At 41.4% G+C, this 25,329-nt stretch overlaps 2 protein-coding genes across 3 annotated transcripts; one reads left to right on the forward strand and one right to left on the reverse strand.

The window, feature by feature from the left end:
• Positions 1–1,587: 1,587 nt before the first annotated feature.
• On the reverse strand, positions 1,588–14,338 carry bysl (bystin-like). Its single transcript, XM_034166565.1, has 7 exons — positions 13,963–14,338; positions 12,519–12,675; positions 12,240–12,378; positions 7,823–7,956; positions 7,538–7,698; positions 2,169–2,271; positions 1,588–2,030 (listed from the first exon to the last, which is right to left on the reverse strand). The coding sequence occupies exons 1-7, from the start codon at positions 14,219–14,221 to the stop codon at positions 1,676–1,678; spliced, it is 1,308 nt and encodes a 435-aa protein (XP_034022456.1). The 5' UTR covers positions 14,222–14,338; the 3' UTR covers positions 1,588–1,675.
• An 836-nt stretch (positions 14,339–15,174) lies between these two features.
• Positions 15,175–24,507, forward strand: med20 (mediator complex subunit 20). 2 transcript variants are annotated; one of them, XM_034166568.1, is made up of 4 exons: positions 15,175–15,265; positions 15,642–15,787; positions 23,458–23,711; positions 23,794–24,507. In XM_034166568.1, exons 1-4 carry the CDS (start codon positions 15,252–15,254, stop codon positions 24,013–24,015), a joined length of 636 nt encoding a protein of 211 aa, XP_034022459.1. In that variant the 5' UTR covers positions 15,175–15,251; the 3' UTR covers positions 24,016–24,507. The 2 variants fall into 2 exon arrangements, with proteins under 2 accessions (XP_034022459.1, XP_034022458.1); XM_034166567.1 differs by lacking the exon at positions 15,175–15,265 and having other exon boundaries at positions 15,452–15,787.
• The last annotated feature ends 822 nt before the right edge of the window (positions 24,508–25,329 follow it).

Here is a 25,329-nt window from a genome sequence, read left to right on the forward strand (position 1 = left end):
AGTTTAGGTATGGCGAGCACAGACAGAGAGAGAGAGAGAGAGAGAAATGAAATGGCTTGGTCACTTTAAAGTAAAAAATTTGTTTAAAGCATGATGAAACCCCATATACAGTTCTACGAAATGTAGTAAAACCTGGTGTCATTTTGGAACTGTCCAAACGCTTAAAAACTCAAGCCGTTGGAAATTTCTTCTCCATTATACTGTATATTGGCATCTGCTGTTAATAACAAAAATAATTTTATTACATTTCGTAAGGAAGGGGAGGCACAGTTGCCTTGTGGTTAGCACTGCTGCCTCACAGCAAGGTCCTGGGGTCGTTTCCCACCTCGGGCTCTGTGTGGAGTTTCATGTTCTGCCCATGTGTGCGTGGGTTGCGTACAGGTGTTCCAGCTTCCTCCCACTTCTAAAGACATGTAAGTTAGGTGAACTGAATAATGCAATTTTTAACTAGGTGACAATAAATCATACACATTGCAGCTTTAAACAGTGAAGGCAGGCCCAACAACGGAAGACTTATTACATTTTACAATGAAGCCTCACATTCACCCCCTCACGCCGCTATCATACAAAGGCTTTACTCTGCACAATGGTAGCAACTTTGGGACTAAGGCTCTTGCTTAAGAGCACCTTCATGAGTTTCCTGTGTGAGATCGGGAATCAAACTGAGGAACCTCTGGTCACAAGCTCACTTTCCTAACCTTCAGGTCACCATGTCTCCATGAACACAGTCTACAAAATAACCCTATTATGTACCACCTTGTTCTAACAGAAAATGTTTTAAAGTCAAACTACAGAGCAAATCTACAACACTCAACAGGTCTGTACCACATTAATCCCATCCCATCCCATTTTACAACCCTTTGACCTATAACCATAATCATCCAACTTGTGACCAGAGAATTGGGGTGTGTGAAATAAATAAATAATTAAAATGCCCTTGATCAAGATCCTTAATTGCCAAGATGTTCCCAGTGTGCATTTGAGTGCCTTGTATAGCAGAAGGATGACCTGATGACCTGCACCACCAAAATGGAGATACAATGAAACAATCGAGATTCTCTTGTATTGTTGACATTCAGCTTTAACTCAAGGAACACAAAATAAATAAATACAAAAAATACTGTTTTAACCATTTAGGAATTAAGAGACTTTTATACAGACCCTGAGAAGATCCTAGGTCTCCATCTCACCCCGTCCTCTGCATCTTATTTAATCACACCTGCATGTCCTAAGACACCAGCAGCTAAACCACACCGAGGAAACACTTGCATTACTGGCTCCAGAAAATAAACAGTCAGAAAAAGTGGTGCAGACTCCTTGTCAGCCTGAATATTTACCAGTCGGGATCTACATTTATTTTTTTAATGTTCAACAATATAGCAGCAAGATGCAATCGTCTGCCACCCCCAACATTTTGATCTATTTTGTAAGAAGTTGCCATGTTAATCTGTTAACTATTTACACCGGTGTGCTAACAACTTAATGAAACAATATTAATTTAATGGATTTTTTAATTTTCAGTGCACATTTTCTGCCTTAAAATAAGGACAACACATATTACAGTTGTTACATCTGTGTTGCTGTGTGTTTCTGAGCTTGCAAACAAATCAAATCATAGTTCAGAATTAGAAACATCTGTTCCATAACATTAAAGTCTTGTCTTCATTCTGACTCCTCACTCCATAGCCACAGTCACGGGAAGTCCAATTTCAATATCCCGTGACTCTGAGTTTTGTAGTTCTCTGCGAATCTCTGCAGAAATCTGAGGGTGGGTTTGTATCTTCAGCAGCTCCAACAGGGTGGTCTTTTGTTCAGATGCCAGGTCAGACTTATAGCGCTGTGCCAGAGTGAGCAAACTCTGATGCCAAAGCACAGGAAGCACACGCTTTTCACTGCGGAAGGACAGGAAGTGAGCCACCAGAGCGTCAAGCACACGGAAAGGCAGGGCGTACTTCTTGTCCAGCAGCAAACGCAGGAAAATACTGTTGGCACCATTATACTCCATCTCTGCCAATTTAAGCATTGCCGCGCTGAAAGACAAGGCAGAATGTGATGTTATGCAAAAGAAACTGTGCCAAAACAAATTTGTAATGTGACACAGTACGAAGCTTAAAACACCATCGGTCAGACTCAACATAAACACAACCAACCGATGCCTTAAACCTTACCTGGAGTGAAGCACAGGGATCGAACATTTTGTGAGTATGCTTCCAACGATGATCGCTTCTCTCAGAGTGCATGTTCCAGATTCACAGAGAGGGATCAGTATACCTGTGTGAGAGAGAAGCACAAAATATTACTATTAATAATAAACATTTCCTAATATTCATTCACATCACTACTGAGTAGATCACTTGAAGATCACTACTGATTATATCATGGCAATAAAAACAGAACTGAGGTGTCACTCAAAGACATCTGTTCAACAGCTCCCCCCCCCCCCCCCCCCAAAAAAAAAAAGAATTGGCAGCATAATAGACTCAACATTCCTTAAAGGCAGGCAACTAATTGGGTTTTAATTTGGCTCAATTAGTAAACACTATAAATCAAAACAGTACATCACAGGAGAAATATCAAAACGTAAAATTAACTCCTGCTTTATCAACTGATTAAAGGCAAACATTTTATAACTAAATAAATTACAATAATGAAAGCAGTAATATTAACACCACATTCCAAGTGGACAGTTAGAATTAATTCACACGAGTACTACAGTTTCTTTCCATTTTAAGAGCAGCACTGCCACTTAGTGGCGTCTCACACCAGCGCACAATACAGGACAGCTTTATTATCAAAGTAAAACCATGGGGCAAAAGGATTATCAGGTATGCTGACCATTTCAGTTAACAGAAAATAAAGTCTCCCAGACACCAACAAAAATAATGTCTTGCCACTATGTACTATGTGGGATATAATGATGACTTTCTTGTATCTGTCTGACTGGATTTCACACTACACGACACTTGAGCCTTATGCTTTCTTTGCTTTTAGTCTGTTCCAGTAGCTACAGTGGCTCAGGTACAGATCCACATCAGGATTTGGCACAGGTTTTACATGGGATACCTTTCCTGAGGCAATTCCAGGTCTACACAGAGAAATGCATGTACAGCTCCTCATGATCTCCCAGCCAAATACTAATCAGGACCTACTGCTTAACTTCAGAGATATCAGATCAGGTGTGCATGGAGTGTAATGGCTGCAGACTTCATCCTTACACTATAGAATTAAGTGATTTCTCATGAACATGTAATTTGTAATGACTGACAATAAATCTCATCTCTCATGTATGAACAGTATCCCAGACAAATCATATTTACAACAGGTACTTTCTTAACAATAGCTCAGCTGATTAGTTTTTAAGCTCCGTATTTCTGCATGTGTGTGAGGATTAATATTTTTATTTTTTTAAAGAAAGCCATTCATCACTCAAGAACGCTATAGTACTAACTAGGTTGCAATTTGCAGCATTGTACGCATATGGCAATCCGAAAAAGCAACACAGCAGCTGGGCAGTTTCAGCCTTAGCCAAGAGCCCACAAACGTTGGGTTTGTTAATAAGTACATTTGTCACTATATATGCAGACATTTGCAGGTTTTTGAACAAAGGAAGCATGATGACAAATAACTACAAAAAAGCAGAAGTGAATTATCTAATATAAGGCGGATAAGCCTGATGTTCTATGACAGGAAGACAACAATGAGGAGGAAAATCCAAATCACACAGATCAGTTTGATGTGAAAGATTAATTTGTTAGTGTAGATTTCTGTTTAAAAAAAACTCCCTTAAATATTGTCCAGATGTGACCACTGCTGACTATTTGATGACTGCCAGACTTCCCAGCATTGTACAGTTACATCAAGACAGAGTGTGTCAATGATCGACCTTACAAAGTGTGGATCATCATTTGTGAAGATGGCAATGTGCATTTGGCAGACTGTTAGTGGACAGGGTAAGCGTTGTGAGACATCTAACAAATATTGTAATCCATGTTAATGATATTCCTGCTTGGAGGGGCCCTGTCATTTTGCCAGCATTAGTGGCTAACAGAGTTTAAAAGGTACTTTCATTTATTATTTTCCGTTAGTATTTGATAACTTTATTTATTTACTAATTATTTGTACTGGAAGATAATTATGAATTTTATCTCACTGGAACATTTTATTTTTTTTACTTCCTGTGGAAACAGTATTGTCACATGTCTGTTTTGCACTTCCTGAGTTTCAGTATGTCACTCTCAGTCCATCTTCGTATGGCCGAGGGCAAGCAGTGCAGAGGAATGCTGCTGGTGCAAATGTATTATTTTTCTAGTAACCTGACTGTTTGGGGCATTGTCTTTCATGTATATTGTTCACCATTAATATTAACATGGTGTAGCTCAGTTTTAAGCAATTTTGACTGTTAATGTAAGTTTTGTGGCCGTGTTTTTTTAAAGTTGTTTGGCACCAACTGTGGACCGAAAGCCATCTGCGTGACGTGACCCATGTAGATCTGTAGAGATTTTATTAGCAGCCATTTCTCAGTGAAAGTCTTGTTTTCTGCATATAGGAAACAGATGTGCAGAACAGACCAGATGACAATGTGTGGCAAAATGTTATGTTTCTGCAGAAAGGCTTTTAATAAATGGGATACCAACCCTTTGATTCATCGTTGTCCATGTTCCCCGCTAACATCAGTTACATATACACTGGATAATCTCACAGAACTGGTTCAGCCTTGTGTGTCAACATGAGCCCTGGAGTCTCAGGGTGCCGGCATACTGCCTGTTCCTTGGGTGAAGACGAAGTTGGCAAGCCACAGAGCTTTACCTCATCATGCTTCAACTTTGTGGAATATCTGCTTGCTGACAGACAGTTGTATCTAGCATAAATGTTTAATATCAAGACTTAAAACTCAACTTTTCTGCCATCTACACTTACCAATCAATTGTAGCTCATTTATATGACGACAGCACACTTATAGTTGTTTGTGGTGCTCAATATTCATCACTGTTCTAGTCTCCTGCTTGTTTTTCTTTGTATTCTTTATGTTGATTTTTTTAAGCTTCTCGTTTTTTTCCTTAAATACTGTAAAGCACTCTGAAATATCTGACTCAAAGTGCTTCAGGAATAATTATTATGCATCTATTTTCCTTCAGTTTCTTGACTCACAACACATCATATTAGTGAACATTGTGGAGAACTTAGCATGACACACTAGTAACATGAACACTACCAACCTCATGTTATGAGAGTCTGAGAAGAAGCTTTCCTACATTCTCACTCAAACATGCATTCGTATGAAATGCTGTCTGGGTCAAGAACATTTCTCGACTAGACTGCATGTGAGAAAGGGGCTGCAGGAACAGAAACCCATTAAAACTAGGAAAAAAGGGGAGCATACTGACGATCTCGAGAATGGAGGTAGAAAAAAAATGTTCAGGTTATTGGCTTATCAGAAGGCGTGGCGGGTACCAATCCCACAAAGTTCTTTGAGAGTTGGTTACCCAGCCTGCTCGGGCTGGAGGCGAAAGCAGGCCGTATGAAAATTGAAAGCGCTCACTGCACGCTAGCGCCAAAACCGTGACCGAACCAGCGACCACGACCTGTTCTATTTAGGTTCCACAACTTCGCTGACAAACAGAGGGTGCTGGACACAGCAAGACGCAGCAGGACCATGAAGTACCAGGAGTCAAACATCATGTTTTTTCCAGGATCTCTCAGCCGCAGTTCTGCGCAAACGGAAAGGTTTCGATGACGTGAAGAAACGGCTGCGGGATATTGGAGCAAAATATATGATGGTCTACCCAGCCACGCTGAAAATAATCCATGGTGGGGAAACCAGGAGCTTTGATTCCCCCGCTAAAGCCACGGCTTTTGTTGACACTCTCAGATGATCTACACGTGAGCCACCAGCCAATTTGTTTATTTCTGTGGGCAGGTTACCTATCTGGAGGACAATGTTGTTCTGAACTAAGTTTGTCTATGAGCGGATTATTTATATTTGTGAACAAACTGAATAATTTCAAACGTTAATCTCTGCCCTATATTCTTTTATGGAGTTCGTGGGCTAACATGTTGGTCATTGGAATTGGGGTTGTACTAAGCAGTAATAGAACAGCTGACATGCAGGTTAAAATGGCTGCAGCAGCCATTTTAACCTGCATGTTACTGCTTTGTACATGATGTGAAATGTCTAATCTATCACATCTTATAGATGTGATTAGATCTGTGCAGTCACAGATGTGATCACACCCATCAGATCTGTGACATTTCACATCATGTACAAAGCTGCAATTAACAGCTGAGCTGTGTGTTAAGACAGCATGAGACTGCACACACATCCAGATCCAAATTCCCCCAGACTCTCTCAAAGTAAATTAAAAATGTTACTAAAAGAAGACAAAGCAAAAGATGAAAAAATGAACATCTCACTCACTAGTTGTAAAGGTTTCCAAATAATAAGTCCACAACATCAAAGAAGCCCCCGCACACACGGCGAGTGATTGCCAGCCATATGATTAAAGGTCCACTCGTCCTCACACAGATGGACAGCCAGAGAACATTTTCATGTTCCACTAGTCCACAGGTACAGATGGCCAGCCAGAGAAATATCTAGGTCCACTTGCCCTCAAGAAGGCAGAGTTGCGATCACAACTCTGCCTTCAGCTCAACTTCTATCAGGATTGTGGCACGTTGGATAATCCATTATCTCTTCAGTTTTTCCAATATAAAACATACATCTGTGTCCAGGCAGTCTGTAAAACAGTGTGGTGGGGACAGTATGTCCATCATGTTCACAGCAGCAGTAAACCAGCATCCTGTGACACAAACTGCGCATCACCACAATTAGGTTCCAAAATCTGACAGACTCAAAAAGTTAAGGGTTTTGGGGTGAAGTGTGTCATCTCTGTAAATCTGAGCCATCATTTTCAAATAAAAGCTCAGAAGTTTTGTTTTCAGACGGAGCAGGTTCGTTCCAATCTGTCAGTCATCATTCTAAAATGTATATCACATGCCGAGGAATGGCAAGTGAGACGTTTTCCGAAAATGCACCGTTAACTTGCTCAGGGAGAGCAAAAAAAAAAACATCAGAGACCACTAATTATGAGTGCATGTGCGTGGAGAGACTTACAATCATAAATACTTTGCTGTTGTGTTGCTAACTGGGACGTTAAAATGTGCGACATGTCCGTTAAGGGCCCAAAGTCATTCTGCTACACCGCATAGCCCTCCAGTGGATGTATAATGAGCTACAGTAAACTGCATTTTAGAATGCCAAGTCTGATATCAGCAGTTACTTTAGTGAAAGTAACTCAAACGTAATGCAGGAGTCATGCAAGACATTACAATTAAGAGACAGTAATATTTTAATGTAACAAATTACTTTAAACTAACAGTAACTACCAGTCTATAATGTATTACATTTTAGATGTAACATGCCCAACACTGGAATTATATGGTAGTATTTTTCTGCTTCATGCACAAACGTCTAAATAACTGGATCAAGCCAATTAAGTCTGCAGCTACAAACATCAATGCAATTAACTTTGCATCTTACCCTTAAACCACGCTCCAGGTTTGAACAATGCTTTCTTCAGGGCACTGTACAGATGAAAGTTGAGTCGCTTGTATTCTGCAATATCATCACGTATTCGGGGTAACAGCACTAAATTATAAAATCTCTGGGCCATTCTCTCTTTCAAATTGGAGGAAAAGATTCTATAAAAAACAAACAAACAAACAAAAAACAACAACAACATTACAACAATAACATTTAAAAGCCTAGAATAAGTTAACTTTTTGTTAGTGCAAAAATTCCAGTTAAGTCAACTGGTGACCCCACCTTGTTGCTTGGTACATGGCAGCCGCACTCCAGCTCTCCGGGTTAGTCAAATATAAAACCTGCTCCCAGTTTGACAGCGCTGGGATAATCTTGAAAGCCTTTGGCAGTTTACCACTTCGATATTTTGTCAGAACCTGAAAAATAAGAACAGAACTAGGGATGGGTATTGAGAACCGGTTCCTTTCGGGTATCGTTAAGAAATGATTCGATCCACTGACATCAATAACCTTTTTGCTTAACGATTCCTTTATTGGTCCTTCAGAGTGGCCGTTGTTTTTGGGGGTGTTTGTCAGGAAAATTATCATTTCTCTACACTGATAACAGACCCTGCAGTGGGTCTGTAATCAACTTTTCTGCAGCACAGCTTTGCTTTGAACCTATCGAAGCAGTGATTCGCAGATCGAAACAGTCTGCTGCTTCGTTGATTCACTGTTTTATTTCGCTTTATCTTAATTTTTCCCAGCCAAAACCCCAAAGAGCATATGTCTGTGAGTAGTATTTACCTTTTTTTTTATGTTAAACCAACCTGTTATGGCCTTCTGAAACAGTTGATAGATGTATTTTATAACTTAAAAATGGGACCGATGCTAACGCATTAGCATGTCTATGGCGTTTTCAATGTTAAAGTTGGCATTAAGCTGTTCGCATCTCAGCACATTTGTTTCCTGTTTAATAATTAATAACTAAGCATTCGTTGTCGTAAAAGAGTCAAATTGTAATTTTTTTAATTTATTTTTATTAATATGTTAATAATAATAGTAACAACAACATTAATAATAACTAATAATGCTACAATACAATTTTAGAGAAAGACAAAAAGAACCGAATGAAACAACACAACCGAAAAGATGAAACCAACTGACAATGAAAATAAATAAATATACATATAGAAATAAATAACTGTTTCCTGTGAACACCTAGTGACTCTTACATATGAATGGGTACTGATAAGATTTTAATCTATATCGATGCTATTATCGATTCCGCTTATCGATCCGATTCCTTATCGATTCCCTTATCGATACCTCTTGTGAATTTTCTGTGTACTAAAAGCAGGCTTTACAGGTTTTCTATGTCAACAACATTTTAAATTGGTTACTGGATCCTTGATCTCTGGACATAAATAAAAATAAAATCTGTAGTTTTTGTCAAAAGCATTTCCTTTCAGACATTTTGGCATGAATGTCTCTCCATACCTCTGAGCTGAGCTCAGCCGGCTGCTGCACGTCAGCGCAGGATGTCTCGTTTTGGAAGGAAAAAATGTTTTGATTGATTGCAGTTTGTTTGTATTACAACATTTAGAAAGAGGTGTCATTTGATTTAAACGGCACTTCCTTTTGAAGTTATTAATTCCAACTGGACTCTATCATTCTAACTTGACTCGGCAGACAGCATTTGGAGCGGTGTGAACAGAACGGAGGACGATTCTCGTTTCTTTCTCCAACAAGACAGGAGTCCCAGTTAGTGACTTTAATCCACAAAAAAGTGACTCACTACTGACATATTCAGGGATGAACGTGGTGAAAGACAAAAAAAAGCTGTAACCCAAAATTACCACCCGCATGAAAATGTTTGAATTCTAGAAGCTCTGAAATGCAATCTGGGACTATTCCAGACAAACTGCAATGAGTGCAGCATCCATTTTGGTGAGAAAAAAACCCAGCTTTCCTTATTCAAATTCATTCTTGTAGTATTCTGCTCTTATTAGGATGCAGCAGTTTTCTAGCTTGGCAGATAGTTCTGGAGGAAATCACTGAAGAAATTAAACTGAAAATATGGTTTGACCGAAACAAATTGTCATTAAACTTAAATAAAACATGGAGTCTGTGTGAGAGGCCTCAGTTGCCTCCACAGTTGAGGAGCAGGGTTATAGCCACAGTGGGCGGCAACTTTTCACCCAGCTCTCGGTTTCAAATTGGTTGTGCCGCCTAGCATGAATTTTCCGAAAAATTAACTGAAATGTTAATGCTGCTGAAAATGTACCAATTTGATTGTACAATCCCAATTCCGATGAAGCTGGGACGTTGTGTAAAATGTAAATAAAAACAGAATACGATTTGCAAATCCTCTTCAACCTATATTAAATTGAATACACCACAAAGACAAGACATTTAATGTTCAAACTGATAATCTTCATTGTTTTTGTGCAAATATTTACTCATTTTTAAATGGATACCCACAACACATTTCAAAAAAGCTGGGACCGGGGCAACAAAAGACTGGGAAAGTTGATGAATGCTCAAAGAACACCTGTTTGGAAACAGATGAGTGTCATGATTGGGTATAAAAGGCGCATCCCCAAAAGGCTCAGCCATTCATAAGCAAAGATGGGGCGAGGATCACCACTTTGTGACCAACTGCATAAAAAAAAAATAGTCCAACAGTTTAAGAACAATGTTTCTCAATGTTCTATTGCAAGGAATTTATGGATTCCATCATCTACAGTCTATAATATAATCAGAAGATTCAGAGAATTCTGGAGAACTTTCGACATGTAAGCGGCAAGGCCGAAAACCAACATTGAATGCCTGTGACCGTTGATCCCTCAGGCGGCACTGCATCAAAAACAGACATCATTGTGTAAAGGATCTTACCGCGTACAAAGCATCAACAACTAGTGTCCTCAGTTCCCAAACGCTTGAGTGTTGTTAGAAGGAAAGGTGATGTAACACAGTGGTAAACATACCACTGTCCCAGCTTTTTTGAGATGTGTGGCAGGCATCCATTTCAAAATGAGCAAATATTTGCACAAAAACAAGTTTATCAGTTTGAACATTAAATATTTTGTCTTTGTGGTGTATTCAATTGAATATTCACCTTATTCAGCCCCGCCCACTTTTACAACATAGGCATTTCCGTTTTGTCTTAGGACTTCTGCTGAGCGGTGTTTTCAATATAGAACAATGGAAGTCATTCCATGGGTAGGAACAAAAACCTTGTTGAAAAGCTCAAAGTGAATGACTCTGGGTCACCCACGGGTCATAACAGAGTGGGAAGATGACATGAAAAAGTGGCCTTCAATTATTTTTAACAAGTCTGTGTTGTCACTCGGTGTGGACGGTTTGGCTATGAGGAACTATGAGCTTCGCGCCACCACCATCCAACAACATCTTTTTCAGGGACGTCCCTGCTTATTTCAGCAAGACAATGCCATATCGTATAAAAGCACAATCAAGTTAAAATACTACCCGACAAGTATTACCACCATAATGCCAAGATTACGTAACATTAATATACGTATGGTGTTATTTCATGCAGTGCTTGGTTGTACCAAATGCCAGAAAATGAGTAAATTAGATAGCAGCTAACGCTACAAACACAGCTTACCCATCTGTCTCACTAGCATCCACAGTGGCTTCTTCAATGGAGCATTGTAGCCTAACCATTTCTCTGGTTAAAGATCCAGTGGTGTGGGTTTTTTCCTCCATAAAATGAAGAAAAAAAAAAAAAACACAAAACAACAAACACACATAGGGATGTTTGGGTGGATTTTCCAAATTAGCAGCTTTAGCCAGCACCGGAGATCCTCGTCTTTCGATGGAGGAGGAAACAAGTCAAATGCTGGTCCACAGCACTCAGATCTCTCCTTTCCATGTTCAAAACATCGTTCTGAAAGCGATAGTTTCCTCTTCTTCCACTTGTTGTGGCACCCATGAACTGAACAATTAATGCTGCTCATGTTTGGACACTTCTAGCGTACTGTGTTCCCACGTAGCTAATCATCAGACGCAGTGGCAAACCGGAAGTTGCGTGACAAAATGGAGCCGCCCACCCGGACTTCCTGAATAAGGTGAATAGGTTGAAGAGGATTTGCAAATCACTGTATTCTGTTTTTATTTACATTTTACACAATGTCCCATTGTACATAGTAGTTATGGCCATCATCAGCACCATATTTGAAATCGGGATCCAATTTTTGAACTGTTTAAAAAATGTCATCCCAATTCTCGAAATCGATGACAGTATGTGGTAGCTTCTGGGTATTTGTAGTCTTAACGGCTTCAATCATGTTTGAACTTCTTTAAATGGGGTATTTGTAGTCACTTCAGCTGGAAACTTGCTTGATCGTGTTGCACTGGGATAAAATCATTTTTGGGCTGATTGCCAGGTTTGCACTTTATAAGCCAGCCTGTTAGGAGGCAAGGCGTTTCATCCCATTTTTCAACATTTTTGGGTGGTAGCAGAACTGCACCCTGTGAAATAGGGGTGTCAGAGCCAGGTCATGTACCCAAAGGTCAACACACAGAACATCAGTAGTCTTTCCATTATGTAGATTTCAAAGAGTGTTTAAACAAATTAATTTAGCACTTAATATACCAACAAAAAGACTGTAAGTCACGAGTAAGCAGTAGGTTGGTATCAGGTGCCTTCACTAATTAGCAACTTTGTGTAAGGGCCTACATTTAAGACATCTCACCTTACCGACACCTCGGTAGACTTCCATTATCCTTGGGTCGAGCTGTGGCATTGGGTGCCCGGACACCTCCGACATGACAGTTCCTACCTCAGTCTGCTTCTCTGTAATCTTCTCCATAATAATGTCAGCTAAAGTACGTCTACAAAAAACACAAAACTGAAACAATGTGAGCCAGAAATTGTGCACATTATGCAAGATGCAAGCACAAATGTGCTACATCATTCAGTACAAACACCACAACTTGGTTGAAACAGAGCTCAGGATTATATTGCATCTTGCCTCACTGGAGGGTTCTTATTCATGAACATCTCAATAGCCTTCTCATCTTCAGGGTCAACCACAACTTCACTTTCACAGCCACCATCATCTGCCTCTGAATCAGCTTCTCCGAGCACTGGCCATTCCTCATCTGAGTCTGCATCCTGGGAGTCAGGCCCTGAGATTTTAAAAACAAGATTATTTATTATAAGATTCCTTTTTCCAATCTAGGCCTTCCATATAACCCTCAACTGGGTAATTAAAAAAAAATGCCTAATTTTATTTTTCCCTTTATATTTTAGCATTCACTTACATAATGAGAAGCTAATGTCTGTCACACAATTTACCATCACGATTATTCTTCTTCTATAACCTATGTCTTCCTTCTTATTTTAGGAGTTTGGTGACGTGTGGTATAAAGGAAGATAATCCAAGAAAAAAACCCAGCAATATATTCATCAGCAGATATTCAGATGTGCTTTTGAAATGTTATGAGTGCAACACCCTAAGTTGTAAGCACAGAACAGAATAGAATGTCTTGTCTTTATTGTCACTATATGCACTATACTCCTGACAACTTTGGTCACCTTTTTTTGTAATGGAAGTGGCTATTCGCACGGCGGCCGTGTCCATAACTTTCATTTGGCTATTTGCATGGCAAGGCTCTGGTGGTAAAACTTGGAACTACTTGTATAAACAAACATACTGCATTAAATGAGAGTTATGGACACGGTCGCCGTTCGAACAGGGTCTGCCTTTTGCCACCAGAGTCTTGCCATGCGAATACTGAAATGAGAGTTATGGACACAGCCGAAAAAATAAATAAATAAATAAATCATCAAAATCGAAAAATATTAAAGGAGTTAAGACATCTTGAATGCAGTATGTTTGTTTATACAAGTAGTTCCAAGTTTTGCCACCAGAGTTTTGCCATGCGAATAGCCAAATGAGAGTTATGGACACGTGCGAATAGCCACAGCCTTTTGTAATATCTTTTGAAGCATCAAGATAAAATACTGTTATTTACCATAAATCTGGACATTTGAACCAAGTTAGCTTTTCATTATGTAAGTTACTGGTAAAATATTAAGGAAAAAATAAAATGAGCCATTTTTATTACTTGCCTACAATGCTGTATGACAAAATCTGCTGTTTAAAATATAAAAAATTGCATTGTATACTTTATACTTTAATCTCCCCCTCCCCCCAAAAAAACAAGTTACATCCTCCAAGTATAGTCACATTACTTATGTTAACATATTACAACTGATAGTACTGTATACATTTCATGAATACACTGTATACGTAATGTACTGTATATGTAACAGGAAAACCTGCAGATACTGTCTTTTAGGACAAGTCCAATAATGGGCACTCGAAGAGTCTAAACTGAGATTCACTGTAACTGTTTTATCATATCAAACTTGTCATTAACAATTAGCTTTATCAAGGTTTCAGTTCTTACCGAGATCAGTGACTGGTGTCTTCTTTTTCTGTGGTGCCAGACCATACTCGGTCTGAAGCTCCTCTTGCTGTATTCGGGCCTGTTTTAAAATCTTCCGGGACAGACGCTCGTCCACGTACTTGTCGTCACTCTCTGGCGGCCTGTCTCTGCTCTTCAGCCGCCTGCGAGGTCGCACCGCGTCCGCCTGGAAGATCTGGTCCGCCAGTGCCACCGTTCCTTCGCTTTTCTCTCCACTTCTGGCTTTCTTAACTTTCGGCATCGCTCGCTTCACTGTTACGGGCGCACGACGATAATTTGAATGTGTTTAGATGCCATATGCGATGAAACAAATCGCTACACGGTGCGTTAGCACGTTACCAACACGTGCGGTACAAATTACGTAACGTAAGAGACGGTGCCTTCAAGTGAGCTCGTTTTTACCACACTATCTCTTTGTTTAAATTCAGTCTGTTTTACCATTATTTTTCATATTTAATTATAAGTTTTAATTTTGCAATATTCACTTACTTAAAATAAAAATAAAATAAAATGCGACATTCATGACATTGTCTGTATGTGGGCTAGTGGTGTAAATGACCAGAGCCCCTAATGTTTGTGTCCGGAAAATGAACTACACTTAGTCATGGCGTCTCTCAGGAAATGCCTCCTCAGATAATAAATTTATTATTATTATTATTATTATTATTATTACGGCTACTGTTGCTGCATTATCTGGTATTATCACATTAGATTTATTTCAAATTGAGTAAATTGATTTGAAACATTTGAAATAACATTTAGTGTGTGAATTTTGTGACTCAAACAAGGTTCCCATATGCTTTTCATAACATACTTTATCATTCTTCTGATTTAACGTTTATATTTCATTAATTGTTTGTTTTTCGACAAGGATTTTTTTTTTAAATGTGTAATTTCCAAACACATCACAATTAATCTTTTGATGTGAAATTATTAGTGAATGTGATTTTGACGTTTTGGCTTGATAAAGTGGTGATACTTGGTGGAATTTATAGTGCCGTCACATACGTATTTGTAAAACCTGACGTGTGACTTCACGGCGGACATTTGAAGGCAACATACGTCACATGACATGTATGCCCTCGCGCCTTGAACGCAAACATTAGATTTTTTACATTAAATGTTTTATTATTTTAAATATGGCATGTAACTATCACAGTTATTTATTGTTTATTTTTTCTTTTTTTTTAAATAGGTTGCTGTGCCGGAAACGTTTTTTTCACCCGGAAGTATTTGTAAAAACAAAACAAAAACGGAAATAAAAGAAATCAATGGGGGTAACTTGGTAAGATTCACCGCTTTAAGGTTTTAGATGAATTTGTATTGTACACTTTAACGTTGCATCTCAGAGTAAACGAACTGTGTATCGGTCCCATAAAGGTACAAGTTTTTGCTCTCTTTACTAAGTGGTTTCAGTTGTACCATTTAGATTTATGCGTTTTGTTATATGTGTATCTTTTTAGTTTGTGGTATGTTTAATCCGTGTGTTACTTATGTTTATTTTTTATTCATGTTATGTACTATGTGACTAGGATGAACTTGAATCACATGATGTTCTGCCACAGTCCAGATTGTAAAACAACATGTTAAAATCGTTCCATGCTGGTCACACTTAATGTTTTGTATTTGTGTGGTGACCTGGTGCTTTGTGTTTGTGTAAGTGTGTGTCAGGTGCCTGTGGCAGAAGGGAAGAGTGTGCAGCAGACAGTGGACATCCTGCACAAGAAGCTGGAACAGCTGGGTGCTGTGAAACAGGGCAGCTTCTGTGTGGACTGTGAGACGTACCACGCAACTGGAAATGTCAGCGGTAATGTCCAGTTTCTGCTCGTTCTTTTTGGATTACTGTAAACACATGGATGCCTTATGTCAGAATATTGATGGCAAATTTTACAGTATAGTGTTGTCTACACCTGCATTGTCAACTGTGTAACACTGTTCAAACCATGCATCAATACTGTAATAGAAGATTAATCCATTTAAAGTAAATGCATTGCATTCAAAGACTTCAGTGTAATCATGCCAGTGTTTATTTAAAAAAAAAAAAAAAAAAAAACGGAATTATCACCTGGGGGAGTTTAGTCCAGTCAAGTTATTCAATTTAAGACTCAAACCCACCACTAATTGCAAAAAAAGATGTTTCATGTAAGATTCTCCTCTGATATACCCCAGGAATAACATATTAAAAACAGAATAACAGAAGGGATGGAAATGACTAAAATATGCTAATTCATGTTAATTAGGTATGAACATCAAAGGAACCAGACAAACAACTGGAAGTCTTGTATCTGTCATCAAAAGAAGGACTGAAATGCTATCCAGATTCACCTGTAGTGTTGTTAGAAATACTAGAAACTGAAAATGGGTGCCCTTTTGGATAATTAGCTAATTATGCTGCTCAATGATTCTGAATTCAGGAAACATGCAGAAATACTTCTGACAGCCCAGATACTGAACATGGTCAAATTAATGAAGCTGGGGAGAAGGCAGTTGTGTCCCTGTACAATGGAAGAAAAAATTACAGCCTCAACAAAATTAGACGCCATCAATTTAAAGAAAACGTTCTCAGGTGTTCAAAAGAGATTCAGGCACAGGTTTTGCCAACAACTTCAGGCACAGCAAAGTACCACTCGCTATGTATCTTCCATCAAATATGTGAATGGAAAGGAGAAAGCTTAAATGCCACTGGATATGGGTGGAAGGAAAAGAATGGCAATTTCATTGCAGTACAAGTGGAAATTATTCACTGTAACTGTAAAGAGGTTTGTGGGCCGCTGTGAACCTGAGAGCTGTGTTGTTTGGAGCCTGTGCTCCTGGTAGGGTCTCCCATGGCAAATTGGTCTCTGGCAAGAGGCCAGACTAAGAATGGTTCACAAGACACCATGAAAGAACGAGGCAGAGGAAACGTGACCCAGCCAGGACAGAGCCTGGAGCCCTCATCTAGAGCCAGGCCTGGATGTAGGGCCCGTCAGCGAGCGCCTGGTGGCTGGGCTTGCCACGGAGCCCAGTTGGGCACAGCCTGAAAAAGCAACGTGGACTTTCCATCTCCACCCTGTGGGCTCACCACCTGCAGGGGGAAACGCAGGTGTCGGGTGCGCTGTCCTTTGGGTGGCAGTGAAAGTCGAGGGCCTCGACGGACCAGACCCAGGTGGCAGGGGCTATCTCTGGGGGTGTGGAATGTCACCTCGCTGTGGGGGAAGGAGCCGGAGCTTGTGCGGGAGGTGAAGCGATACCAGTTAGATCTGGTGGGTCTCGCCTCCACGCACAGCCTCGGCTCCAGAACCACTCTCCTTGATAGGGGTTGGACCTTATTATTCTCTGGAGTTGCCCAGGGGGTGAGGCGCCGGGCGGGTGTGGGGATACTCACGAGTCCCCGGCTGAGCGCCGCTACCTTGGAGTTTACTCCAGTAGACAAGAGGTTCGCCACCGAACAGCATTTCTGAGTATTCGGCCTTCTTGGAGTCCCTGAATGGAGTCCTGTATGGGGCTCCAGTGGGGACTCCATTGTTCTGCTGGGGGAGTTCAACGCACACGTGGGCAACGACAGAGACACCTGGAGAGGTGTGATTGGGAGGAACGGCCTCCCTGATCTAAACCCGAATGGTCGTTTGTTATTGGACTTCTGTGCTAGTCACGGACTGTCTATAACGAACACCATGTTCGAACATACGGATGCTCATAAGTGTACATGGTACCAGAGCACTCTAGGCTGAAGATTGATGATCGATTTTGTGATCGTATCATCTGATTTGAGGCCGCATGTTCTGGACACTCGGGTGAAGAAGGGGCAGAGCTTTTCAACTGATCACCATCTGGTGGTGAGTTGGATCAGAGGGTGGGGGAGGACTTTGGACAGACCTGGTAAGCCCAAACGGATAGTGCGGGTTAACTGGGAACATCTGGAGGAGCCCACTGTCCAACAGATCTTCAACTCACACCTCCAGCAGAGCTTCTCTAGCATCCCTGTGGAGGTTGGGGGCATTGAACCAGAATGGGCAATGTTCAAAGTTTCCATTGCTGAAGCTGTAGCGGGGAGCTGTGGCCTGAAGGTCTTAGGTGCCTCAAGGGGCGGCAACCCTCGAACACTGTGGTGGACACCGGTGGTCAGGGAAGCCGTCCGATTGAAGAAGGAGTCCTTCCGGGATATGTTATCTCGGAGGACTCCAGAGGCAGTTGTAAGGTACCGACAGGCCCGAAGGGCAGCAGCCTCTGCTGTGGGGGAGGCAAAGCAGTGTGTGTGGGAAGAGTTCGGAGCAACCATGGAGAAGGACTTCCGGTCAGCTCCAAGGTGCTTCTGGTAGACTGTGAGGCACCTCCGGAGGGGAAAATGGGGAACCATCCAAGCTGTCTACAGTAAGGATGGGAATCTGTTGACCTCAACTGAGGATGTAATCCGGCACTGAAAGGAACACTTTGAGGAACTCGTGTATCAGACCGGAGCGCCCTCTATAGTAGGGGCAGAGCTGGAAGCTGATGGAGGATTTTCATCCATTTCCCTGGTGGAAGTCACTGAGGTAGTCAAACAACTCCACAGTGGCAAGGCCCCGGGGATTGATGAGATCCGTCCAGAAATGCTGAAGGCTCTGGGTGTGGAGGGATTGTCTTGGATGAGACGTCTCTTCAACATTGCATTGAGGTCTGGGACAGTGCCTAAGGAGTGGCAAACTGGGGTCGTGGTCCCCATATTTAAAAAGGGGAACCAGAGAGTGTGTGCCAACTACAGGGGCATCACACTACTCAGCCTCCCTGGTAAAGTCTACTCCAGGGTGCTGTTCCTCTTTGACTGAAGAGGAACAATGCGGGTTCCGTCCTGGTCGTGGAACAACTGACCAGCTCTTTACTCTCACAAGAATCCTGGAGAGTGCCTGGGAGTATGCCCACCCAGTCTACATGTGTTCTGTGGACTTGGAGAAGGCCTATGATTGGGTACCCTGGGAGATACTGTGGGAGGTGCTGTGGGAGTATGGAGTGAGGGGGTTCCTTCTCATGGCCATCCAATCTCTGTACTTTCAAAGCGAGAGCTGTGTTCGGGTGCTCGGCAGTAAGTCAGACTCGTTTCCGGTGGAGGTTGGCCTCCGCCAGGGCTGCGCCTTATCACCAATCCTGTTTGTGATATTCATGGACAGGATATCGAGGCATAGTCGGGGGGAGGAGGGTTTCCGGTTTGGTGGGCTCAGGGTCTCATCACTGCTTTTTGCAGATGATGTGGTCCTGTTGGCTTCATTGCCCGGTGACCTCCATCACTCACTGTTCGCAGCCGAGTGTGAAGCGGCTGGGATGAGGATCAGCACCTCTAAATCTGAGGCCTTGGTTCTCAGCAGGAAACCGAGGGATAGCCTACTCCGGGTAGGGATTACGGCCTTGCCCCAAGTGAAGGAGTTCAAGTACCTCGGGGTCTTGTTAACGAGTGAGGGGACGATGGAGCGTGAGATTGGCCGAAGAATCGGCACAGCAGGGGCGGTATTGCATTCGCTCTACCGTACTGTTGTGACAAAAAGGGAGCTGACCCAAAAGGCGAAACTCTCGATCTACTGGTCAGTCTTCGTTCCTACTCTCACCGATGGTCATGAGTGTTGAGTCATGACCAAAAGAACTAGATTGCGGGTACAAGTGGCCGAAATGGGCTTCCTCAGGAGGGTGGCTGGTGTCTCCCTTAGAGATAGGTGAGACATTCGGTCATCCGTGGGAGGCTTGGAATAGAGTTGCTGCTCCTTTGCTTTGAAAGGAGCCAGCTGAGGTGGTTCGGGCATCTGGTAAGGATGCCTCCTGGGTGCCTCCCAAGGGAGGTGTTCCAGGCACGTCCATCTGGGAGGAGACCCTGGGGAAGACCCAGGACTAGGTGGAGAGATTATATCTCCACACTGGCCTGGGAACGCCTCGGGATCCCCCAGTCAGAGGTGGTCAATGTGGCACGGGAAAGGGAAGTCTGGGGTCCCCTGCTGGAGCTGTTGCCCCCGCAACCCTAACCCGGAAATTCATTGAAGATGAATGATGAGTGTAAATCACTGGTGTTTGTATCAGCAGTTTCAGTTCAATATATCATATAGCAGACAAACACAGTGATATTTGAGACGTGAAATGAAGTTTATAGGATTTATAGAAAGTGTGCAATAATTCTTTAAACAAAATTAGGCCGGTGCATAAATTTGGGCACCCCAACAGAAAAAAATACATCAATATTTAGTAGATCCTCCTTTTGCAGAAATAACAGCCTATAAACACTTCTTATAGCTTCCAATGAGAGTCTGGATTCTGGTTGAAGGTCTTTTGGACCATTCTTCTTTACAAAACATCTCCAGTTCAGTCAGGTTTGTTGGTTTCTGAGCATGGACAGTCCGCTTACAATCACACCACTAATTTTCAATAATATTCAGGTCTGAATGTTGTACTTGTTCCTCTGCATGAACGCCTTAGTAGATTTTGAGCAGTGTTTGGGGTCGATGTCTTGTTGAATGATCCAGCCCCGGCGTAACTTCAATTTTGTCACTGATTCATGAACATTGTTCTCAAGAATCTGCTGATATTGACTGGAATCCATGTGACCCTCAACTTGAACAAAGATTCACACAGCCCCATGGCATGATGGAACCACCTCCAAATTTTACTGTCGGTAGCGAGCATTTTTCTTGGAATGCTGTGTTCTTTTTCAGCCATGCATACTGCCCCTTGTTATGTCCAAATAACTCAGTTTTAGTTTCATCACTCCACAGCACCCTATCCTCACAGGCAGTTGGACAAAGACAAACGAATCTTTAACTACCGCATTTCACTCACAAGACGTGTGGTAGAAAATTCATTTGGCATATAGACCAACAGATTTTGGGTATTCTTGACAACCATCAACCTGTCTCCTAATAAAGTAACCTACTTAATTCTGTCAGCTTGCTGTTTACATAATTTCATGATTCAGAAAAATAAGCACCTGTATGTTAATGTCTGTGATGTGGAGGACACTGAAACATGCATGTTGATTCCTGGAGCTTGGAGGAGTGATCCAAAACTACCAGGAATTGGCCCAAGTACTCAGCGAAACCCAACACAAAGTGCAAAGGAACAACGGCAGCTCCTAACTATGTATTTCAACTCAGAAATGGGATCTGTTCCTTGGCAGGACAAAATGATAAATCTTTCATGCTAATGGGGAAAAAAGAAAAAAAAAACATGTATCAGTGTAAATAAAGAATAAAGAAACTTACCTTGTTTAAATTTGAGATTGATGTTCTTGTCTGTATGTGTGGATCCAAAAACTGTAGTCTCTCTTTCATCCAGGTTGCTCTTTTACTTAAACTTTTCCTCGAACTTCCACTGGGTCCCAGTTTCTTTATTTTTGTGTAGCTGTTTCGAAGAGCTTTTATCTTTTAAAAGACCCACTGAGCTGAAAAACATGAAATGATATTTGTTAATTTTTTTGTAGAACTGGTATATTCAAAATTTGTGTTAAAAAAGTCAACAGCAGGTGTAACAAGCCTGGATTTTTCTGTTCATATCTTATTATGCACCACATTTATATAGAAATATTTAAATATTTTAAGGCAAGTATTCAGTATTTCCGCAACTATATACAGTTTCAAAGTATTTTCTCCCAGCACTGCCCAGGCTTAGACTATGTTCTAGTGAGAGCCTGGTGGGTTACATATAATTAAAAATCTACATAGACCAGGCTAGCAAATACAGTATAAAGGTCATATCTGGTGGGAAAGGAGACCTACCTGTTGCTAGAAACCTTAGAGTGACAGACAGTCTTTTGCTAGGTTTTATTGCAGCACGCATAGTCGTGTCTTCTTTCTTAATAAAAGGCTCCATTGATGCTAAGATTTCATCAAAGGACTGGCGATCAATCCGGTGGTATTTGCGAAATGTCTCTGGATCCTCGGCATTTAGTTCCTGGACCAAATTACTGTACGCCCGTTGACTCTCCTCTTTATCCAAGATCTTGTCCAGGTTTTACGACAGTCTTCGTCTTCGACGCCGTCTCCGAATCAATAATACAGCTAAAAGACAGATCATATCATCTTCATCCGATGACAACTGGGATTCCATGTGTTCCGCCATGTTATCTATGACACGTGACACGGCGGTGGGGTACACAGGTCGTGGCGCAGGCGCAGTTCAGTCAGATTGAAAGCAGAATGCTTACGCTCCCCCGCACACAGCGAGTCATTTGTCATGCGAGGCAGAAATTATTAAACACGTTAGATAGTTTGCTTTTGGGTCAGAAAGGCGGATGACTCTCACAAAATCCACCGCAGACGAGGGTATCCTGCTTAAGCATTTGACCACGCGTGCCATTTGGAAAAGAATCTTCCCCCCGTGTGCGCCAGGCTTAAGGAGGTCAAGGGTCAATGAGCTTACCAAACCAATTTTGTGTTCCAATAATTAGTGCTAAATGTATTCAAATCAATAAAATAACAATGGTGCCCAAATGTACGTATGCACCTGCCTAATTTTGTTTAAATAATTATTGCATACTTTCGCTAAATACTAGAAACTTCATTTCACTTCTCAAATATCAGTGTGTTCATCTGCTATATGAAAAACTGAAATTTCTGATCCAGACAACCAATGAGTTTTAAAGGAAAATCATGAAAATTATCAGGGGTGCCCAAACTTTTGCATTCAACTGTATGTATAGAAAAATTAATGGATGAATGAAAAGAATAAATAGTGGGAACAGTGATGTAATTATATATCGTGTTATGTATTGTATTGTGGAGGTAGTGTATCGTTACACCCCTAAGTCACACACACATAAAGTCACGAGGTGTCATGTACAGCACTCAGCTGCACACTGGGGCATTAAGGGACACCTTAGTGACGGTAATGAGGATGAGACAAGCGAAGTAAAATGATGTACAGTATCTATGTCACCCACTTCCTCTCGATCCTTTTGGGGTATTGATACAATGACCCTCTAGTCTTGAGAGTGCTTTTCTAACCTTTTAGTCCTTCATTTCTCATGTGCCTGTGTATATATGCATTGCAAATCTTTCTCTGCCATTGAGAAACAAGGTGACATTCAGACATATATTTGGACTTTTATATCCTATCAAACACTTAATTGTTAAATGATAAAGGGACACCCCCCTCACTGTATCCATTTCACTGGTAGAAATGATCCAGCTTGAATGATTCATCTGGATCTGTGGGCAAAAATACTGTCGGTGTTTCAATAGTGTCACTGTAATTGAGTCGTTTTTGGTGTTTCAAATGCATGTAGCATCTCTCTGAAGAAGTAGAAAAGCGATCTTTAGGGACATAGGCACATAATGTCTGATTGTTCTTATTTCAAAGACTTACAGATCAGGAACAACTCAGTTCTCTGCTACAATTCTCATTACTCCATAAAACCTCGTCGGGGGACCCGGTTATACTGTGATCAAATGAGTGTAGGGAAATAGTACTCATATGGATTTGCTTTGCACTCAAGTAAAAAGATTCATAAAGTGAGGCTATTCAGCAGTCTTGCCTTGTCTGCTGCAGGTCAGCCATCGAAGCTGCTGTATGTGATGCACAACTCTGAAACGCCCCTGAGCTGCTTCGCCTTGTTTGAAGGTGGACCCTGCCTTACAGCAGATGCAAACTTTGATGTTCTCATGGTGAAACTAAAAAGTCACTTCCAGAATGCCAAGGGGCATAAGGTGGAGTGCCGCGGTTCACGTTACCGCTACTGTGACTTCTTGATAAAAGTTGGCACGGTGACGATGAGCTCCAGTGCAAGAGGGATATCTGTTGAGGTATGATGTTAAATGTGTGTGTGACTGTGAGTGTGGATTTTCACCACTCTGAACTTAATCAACTCATGATGTGCTTTCTCAGGTGGATTATTGCCCCTGTGTGGTTCCAGGGGACTGCTGGAACCTTATGAAGGAGTTCATGCAGTCATTTCTTGGCCCCAGTGTGCCTGAACTGCCTTCTGTGTTTGCTGCCAAGTCAGAGGGCATTTACGCACCGGCAGACTGCATCGACACCATGACTCAGTACCTGGAATTGTTCAACAAACTTCGTAAACTGCAAATTCCAGGGAGTAATGTGCGTTGAAGTGCCTTTGGAAATTAACAATGTTTTTTTTAAAGTGTGTTTCTTTAATTTTGGTCCTATAGAGCAGCAAGCCTGGAGTTTTGGTATTCCATCAACCTTTCAATGCATCCACCTAGTAGACAGAAACATCTTGTGGACAACATTAGAGAAAATTTGGGTTCCTGATCTAAGTGTGTTTAATAATGTCTTTGATATGAAATCATGCATTAGTGCTTAAAGAATTGTTTGCCATTCATCTTTAGGAATTTTCTAAAGTAATTTGTGTCATTGGGTAATGAAGACTGATCAAGAATGTCCTCAGTGTTGTACATACACAGAGCTGCCATACATGATAAATAAAATTTCACATTTCAAAGATGCTCTCGATGCAAGACAAAAGCAGCCATCTACTATCTGCAAGGTGCTGCTGTACATGGATGTTGTTCCTTTTGCCTTATCCAGTACCTGGGGTTCTAAGCAATGACATGTCACATGAGTATTTTAGCTTCCATCACCAGAGATGAAAGCTAAAATGCTCAAAAACTGATCTGTGGTTGAAGGGAAACTAATTCCTTTCCAAAAAACAATGGAATCTTAATCTGGGTTTACCTCTGATCTTGGAACATGGGCCATGGCAAAATGCTATTTGTTATCACTCCTATTTGTTATTTGTTATCAAGGCATTCCCAAGCCAGCCGAGAGATGTAGTCCCTCCAGCGTGTCCTGGGTCTTCCCCGGGGCCTCCTCCCAATGGGACGTGCCCGGAACACCTCTCCAGCGAGGTGTCCAGGGGGCATGCGGAAAAGATGCCCGAGTCACCTCAACTGACTCCTTTTGACGTGGAGGAGCAGCGGCTCGACTCCGAGCTCCTCCCGAGTGACCGAGCTCCTCACCCTATCTCTAAGGGAGCGTATATTGTATTGATGTATACATTTGCAAGGAATTTTTTTCTAACAACTTTTATTAAATGATGCTTTATAGGTTTTATATTCAGAATGTGTCCATGCATTAGAGTGATACATAAATCATTCCAGTAACTTTGTGTCAGCCTGATCCTGTCAGATCTCAGAAGCTAAGCAAAGCAGGATCTGGTTAGTACTTGGATGGGAGACTTCTTTGGAACACCAGCGGCTGTGTGTGTTTCTCCAGGTAAAACTGGAGTTGCATCAGGAAGGGCATCTGGCATAAAACTTGTGGCAAATACCAATGCGGATCTGGCTGTATCCGCTGTGGCGACCCCGAACAAAAACCGGGAGCAGCCGAATGAACAACATTCCAATAACTGTAACTCACCATATCTTTATAAGAGACTGCATAATCAGAATGTATATATTT

This window comes from Thalassophryne amazonica, chromosome 3 (genome assembly GCF_902500255.1).
Source record: "Thalassophryne amazonica chromosome 3, fThaAma1.1, whole genome shotgun sequence".
Taxonomy (NCBI): Eukaryota; Metazoa; Chordata; class Actinopteri; order Batrachoidiformes; family Batrachoididae; genus Thalassophryne; species Thalassophryne amazonica.

What these genes read in the sequence shown, in the direction of transcription:
- bysl (XM_034166565.1), bottom strand. Translation starts at nt 14,221, where the DNA reads ATGCCGAAAGTTAAGAAAGCCAGAAGTGGAGAGAAAAGCGAAGGAACG. An exon ending in GACACCAGTCACTGATCTCG is followed by an intron (nt 12,676 to 13,962) that starts GTAAGAACTGAA and finishes TTAAAATCTCAG; the next exon opens with GGCCTGACTCCCAGGATGCA. An exon ending in AATAAGAACCCTCCAGTGAG is followed by an intron (nt 12,379 to 12,518) that starts GCAAGATGCAAT and finishes TGTTTTTTGTAG; the next exon opens with ACGTACTTTAGCTGACATTA.
- med20 (XM_034166567.1), top strand. Translation starts at nt 15,580, where the DNA reads ATGCTGGTCACACTTAATGTTTTGTATTTGTGTGGTGACCTGGTGCTT. An exon ending in CGCAACTGGAAATGTCAGCG is followed by an intron (nt 15,788 to 23,457) that starts GTAATGTCCAGT and finishes TGTCTGCTGCAG; the next exon opens with GTCAGCCATCGAAGCTGCTG. An exon ending in CAAGAGGGATATCTGTTGAG is followed by an intron (nt 23,712 to 23,793) that starts GTATGATGTTAA and finishes GTGCTTTCTCAG; the next exon opens with GTGGATTATTGCCCCTGTGT.